The sequence below is a fragment of the Hyaena hyaena genome, unplaced genomic scaffold (assembly GCF_003009895.1).
Source record: "Hyaena hyaena isolate Hyena2069 unplaced genomic scaffold, ASM300989v1 scaffold_36, whole genome shotgun sequence".
In the NCBI taxonomy this organism is placed as follows: domain Eukaryota; kingdom Metazoa; phylum Chordata; class Mammalia; order Carnivora; family Hyaenidae; genus Hyaena; species Hyaena hyaena.
The window spans coordinates 1-5,507 of record NW_024080668.1 but is presented as its reverse complement, the minus strand read 5'-3'; the positions used below and the strand labels follow the sequence as shown (position 1 = coordinate 5,507).

The 5,507-nt window shown below is 44.7% G+C and overlaps 1 protein-coding gene across 1 annotated transcript; it reads right to left on the bottom strand.

Moving 5' to 3' along the window:
• Nucleotides 1–756: 756 nt before the first annotated feature.
• Nucleotides 757–4,085, bottom strand: LOC120229867 (acetyl-CoA acetyltransferase, mitochondrial-like; the record flags this gene model as incomplete). The annotated part of the gene is made up of 4 exons (XM_039229150.1): nucleotides 757–1,050; nucleotides 1,475–1,632; nucleotides 3,053–3,117; nucleotides 3,935–4,085. Coding segments are annotated over 4 exons (495 nt in total), but the record flags the coding sequence as incomplete, so codon positions are not given.
• Between the last annotated feature and the right edge of the window lie 1,422 nt (nucleotides 4,086–5,507).

Here is a 5,507-nt window from a genome sequence, read left to right as displayed (position 1 = left end):
GTACAATGGCCATTGCTGGCGCCCCCCCACCCCCCAATGTCAGCTTAAACAGGAGCTTTCTCTTCTGAGAGCTGTAGCTGAGCCTGGCATACAGCCCCCGCCTACAGTGTAGATGTTTTTCCCAGATGACGTGAAATCCAGGACACTGGTGGTGCATTTTATCCTGCCTCAGGACAGGCATCGTGGCTTACTGCAACAGGCAGTCTCCTCCCTTCCTTCCCCACTCTCTGCTGCCATAATAATCCAGAGCCCAATGCTCTGGATTTTCCCAGACCCCTAGACCCCCAAATCCTGCCCGCTGATGTTACGAGACCTTGTACCCACTCTAGACCTGAGCACGTGGGTACCTCCTGGGGGCAGCAACACTGCCCCCACTATCTTTGCCTTCTTGACTGAGGGTATGAGGCTCTGCCAGTTTGACAGAACAGCTGCTCTCACTTTGAAGAGGCTACAAGGAGGGACGCTGGGTGGCTCAGTCGGTTAAACATCTAACTTGATTTCAGCTCAGGTCATGATCACACCGTTTCCTTCTCGTTCTTTTAAAAGAAGAAAAAAGCCTACTAAATCTAAATTAGCTGTAAATAACATTCATTTGATCTTTACAAATCCTCAAAAATATAAATTATGGTTGTCTAGAATGGAAGCTTCTACTTAAAAGTCACTAATACTGAATACGGGTATTTTAACTAGTATATAGCTTTGTAACGAAAGTATTTTAAACTTGAAAGATTACAAGAGATTTAGAGCCCAAGAAAAAATTTATTTGTAATTTCAAAGATTTGAGAGGTGACCTTATTATTTTAAAAAGTTAAGAAAATAAAAATCCAAATAGATGATCCGGTTACAACCTGACCCGGGGTGTCCGTCACACTGGTGGTGGCAGGACCTCCCAGCCACCTCGGGTTGCTGCTCTGGACACACACGATGGGCTACAGCCTCTGCACCAGCATGGCCGAGGCCCCTCCTCCTCCATTGCAGATACTGCCAAGACCATATTGCCCTGGCTTCAAGGCGTGAACCATATGAACGACAATCCGGGCTCCAGACATCCTGGGATGGAGAGAGCATTTAGGGTCTTTAATAAATTACAGGATACGTAACTAAAAACAGTTTCAATTCCAAATTAGCTTGAAAAGTTTAGGGGCACCTAGGTGGCTCAGTCAGTTAAACATAACTGGAGAGAGAGGTTTCAAGACCAGGTAGGGCTTTTTTCAAAAGCGCAAGTGTAGACTTTGATCTTAAATGCTCTTCTTCAAAATAAAACAGTATCTGTCCTCAGGCACCAAAAGTGACAGGTCTGAGTTCAGTGTCGTGTCCTATCAGAAATGGGGTTTGCCCTTTCCAGGACGCGTGGGAAGGAATCAGTTTCCACCAAGAGTAATGGGAATCAGCAGGAAGCAGTTTTGGTTCAGACAGACCCAAAGCTAGTTAAGTAGCCACTAGCCCAGACCCAGGTACCTCTAGGACTACCTACCCGATTGGATGCCCCAGAGAGACGGCGCCTCCATTGATGTTCACTTTCTGGGGGTCCAGCTCCAGCAGCTTCATATTGGCTAGCACCACCAGACTAAAGGCTTCATTTACTTCCCACATTGTAATATCCTCTTTTTTTAATCCTGCGTCTTTAAGAACCTAAAAAAATTTTTAAAGATAGTATTTTGCAGTTAAAACTTACTTTGTTTCCTTGGAATTATGCAACTTGGGTTTCTATTTCCCCTGATGCAGCAGATATTTAAATTTGGAGTTTTAGTTTCCAGGAGGAAGGGCCATTTTATTTTCTGCTTTTAATTTCTCACCTTACTGCCGTATGAGCACAGAATTTTCTTTGCATTTATTATTTCTGTTTTGTAGCAAGACAACTTGATTTTCTTGAATGTTCCACGGATACCTGGAAAGAACACTTTTCCTGGGGTTCGGACTTGACAGTCCTGAGATCTGTATGCATCGTTGCTTGGTTGTAGATTCTTGGCCTCCCAAGTGAAAGGCCGTTTTTCTCTACATCTCCTTGATAAAAGTTTGCTATGGGGTCCAGGGGCACAGAGACTCTGATCTGTTGTACCTTCACTGTCCATTATTTCAGGTCTTTGATTTTATCAGCTCTTACTCTGGTAGCTCCTCAGCTGCATAGGAAGGCCTGGGGGCCCAGTGGTTCTGTGTGAATTGGAAGCTATCCCTCCCTCTTGCCCTCTTCCTCCAGCCGGCTCCGCCTTTCATGCTGTAAAGATCCAACAGCCCGGAGACAAAAACATGGTACCTGAGTGTGGTCACTTCAGACCAGGGTCAGGATCACACTTATGCCTTCAGAATCCCGAATCCCCCCGAATCCCCGCACTCCTACTGCCCTTGCTCTCCAGGGCAGCGCTCACTTTCAGAAGCTTTCTTTCAGAAAGAAGAAGTTCCTTTCGGAGATCTGCCACCTGCCGCCAGACCATCACACCCCTTTGTTTCTGATCCTCTCTACCCTGCTTCCTCACTGATTTCTGCTCTACCTGTAGCTGCTGGTCTCAAGTTCTCATTCATGGTGAAACCCTCTCCTTCTGAAAGGGTTTATTTGCTGGAATCTTCTGCCATCCTTCAACCCCTAAAGCCATTCAGCATCTTCTCTTCCTGTGACCCTCCTCCCCCTAGCAACTTCCCTTAGAGACTTATCAGAGCAACAGCTTGGAGAACGTACGTATTCTGTTTTTAGTTCTACTCTAACACTGGTTCCCAGCAGTTCCCTTGCAGAAGGGAGACCTCTCCTAGTAGAGATTCTGTGCTTTGAATGCTAGAACCAGGGCCCTCATTTCTCCTTGGCACGCCAACTTCCCACTCTAGTTCTCACACCAGGTGTGAATTCAGCATCATACTGAGAAATAATTCAGTTGTTGTCTGTTCTGCTGAAGATGTTTGTGGATTGCTCAGATTATTTTCAGGAGAAGTTGGAAGATTAAAAAGCATGTTATCTCTGTCCTTCAGCAGACGAGTAACATTGAAAATCCAAACCCTGCAGCTTTGGTAAAAAGAAACCAGAGGCCAGCACAATGGAGGACCAGCCATCAACTGTTCTCACCTTAGGTACAGCATGTGCAGGTGCGATTGGAAAATCAATAGGGTCCACAGCAGCATCAGCAAAAGCTGTATTTAAAAAGATTTAATAGGTCGTTAAAATCGTTTGTACAAGTGTTATCTAACAGTTATATATGATATGCAAAGGTGCAAGCTTCCTAATCCTAATGTATTTGTTACTTTTCTAAGATTCTGTGCTTTATAAAACTGCATTAGTCATCAAAGCCATGGATTTTCCTAGGTAGGGGTTGGGGGTAATTTGCCTCTAGGGACACTGGCTTGATTGACACATACCCGTGAATGCTGTAACAGGTAGAATGCCACTTACTGCCGCATCCAGTGAGGAGAGGCTGAGGACGCAGCTCAACAGCCTCCAGTGTGCACCACAGCCTCCACAACAGAATGCTTTGTTACACAGTGTCAACAGTGCTGAGGTTAAGAAAGCAAGACCTCAACTAAAACTGAACTTGTAAGGCTTTTATAAAGTAACAAGATGGTAGGTATCTGTCTATCTCATTGAGAAGGCAGGGCAGATTTTATAGCTAGAAGTACATTTAAGGAGACTAAGGGTATGACACAGTCACATAGTTAATAATAAATGCCAGAGTATCTAGATTTCCTGTTTCTAAATCCCTGACTTCATCCCCTCAGGGCCACAGAAGAAACGTACATTGTATTCTCCCACTCCTCATGCTGGACAGGAAAAAACTTTTAAAGCTTACTCTTCCATAGACCAAGTTGTAACATGGTAAAGGAGCTTCTTTTCAAACCGTGAGTTACATCCTGTCACGTGGTACACGCGGAGACACCGTATGACCAGCATGGAAACCCCATTTCAGGAAGCATGAGGACGTGTAGGAATAAACCAGCTGAGAACACGTTCTACCTGCTATTCTTGCCAGTGGCTTCACGCCGAGCCTCTTGGCAGCCTCTGCGGTCATGAGAACCAGCGCGGCTGCGCCGTCATTCAGCGTGCTGGCGTTGGCGGCCGTCACCGTGCCTGCAAGCACCAGTGAGCAGTGAGTCACAACACACTTTCACCTGCAATTCATCTGGTTCGATGTGACAAATTCCTGCAGGGTAATGCCTGGGTTGCTCAACACGTGAAAAATGACCCTGAGACATGGAGAGAATGCTGGCTTCCAGGAAGCCCACACGGAGCTAACTCTACCACTCATGTAGGAGTACCTTGTGATAGCTCTGGAACAATATGATCAGAGCTGGCTCAGAAACACATGCATGATGGCACTAGCTCTGTGCTGGTTTGCACTTCTTCAGAGATCAAGACCAGCCCTTTATTTTTTCTCCCCAGAGTCTAACTAACTTTGCTCATCCAGAGAAGAGCTGAAATTCCGTGTCAAAACCAGGTACTTCTCTATAATCACATCAACTTAAACATCAAGAACACTAAAAATCATTCTTTTTTTAAGTTTATTTATTTATTTATTTATTTCAAGAGAGAGTCCGTTTGTGAGCAAGGAGGGGGCAGACAGAGAATCCCAAATTGGCTCTGCACCATCAGTGCAGAGCTCAGTGTGGGGCTCAAACTCACAAACCGTGAGATCATGGCCTAAGCCAAAAGCAGGAGTCAGACGCTTAACTAACTGAGCCACCCAGGCGCCCCTCAAATGATTTTAAACAACGAATATTATGGTATGAAAATTATGTCAACTAAGCTGGGTTTTTTTTTTTTTAATGCAACAAAAACCCTATAGTAGACTGCAGCTAAAAATATTAAAATATGCTGTTGTAATATGAATTTTATATGCTGCTTTAAAAAAACACTGGTCCAGGGACATCTGAGTGGCTCAGTTAGGCATCCGACCCAATTTTGTCTCCGGTCATGATCTCACACTTCATGATACCAGGCCCCGCAGCAGGCTCTACACCAACAGTACACAGCCTGCTTGGGATTCTCTCTCTCTCCCTTTCTCTCTGCCTTTCCCCCACTAGTGCGTGCGTTTTCTCAACATAAGTTTTTAAAAAAATAAAGATGGATCCATTCCTATAGTTGGTACTGAAAAATTCAACCAGGAAAGGCAAAAAAGTAACTTTGGGTTACCACAACTGTATACACAGCCAAATTTTAGAAGCAGAATACACCTCAAGGATTTCCAAAGCATTAATTTAGAACACCAGCATGCCACCTGGGGTTGCGTTCCACCTGGCACTGGCAATAAAACAGTAAACAACACTACTGTCAACTTCCTAGTCAAGAATCTAACAGAGATTTGGGGAATCTTAAATGCTATGACTAAGTGAAAGAAGCCACTCTGAAAAGCTTATGTACCATGTGATTCCAACTATATGACATTCTAGAAAAGCCCAAACTATGGAAACACTAATGAAGTTAATGATGGGAGAAGGCAAGATGGCGGAGAAGTAAGGAGCTCCGTACTTGCACTCGCGCCCATACATCACACAGAAAAGATCTGAAGCCATTGGAAACGTAACAAAAC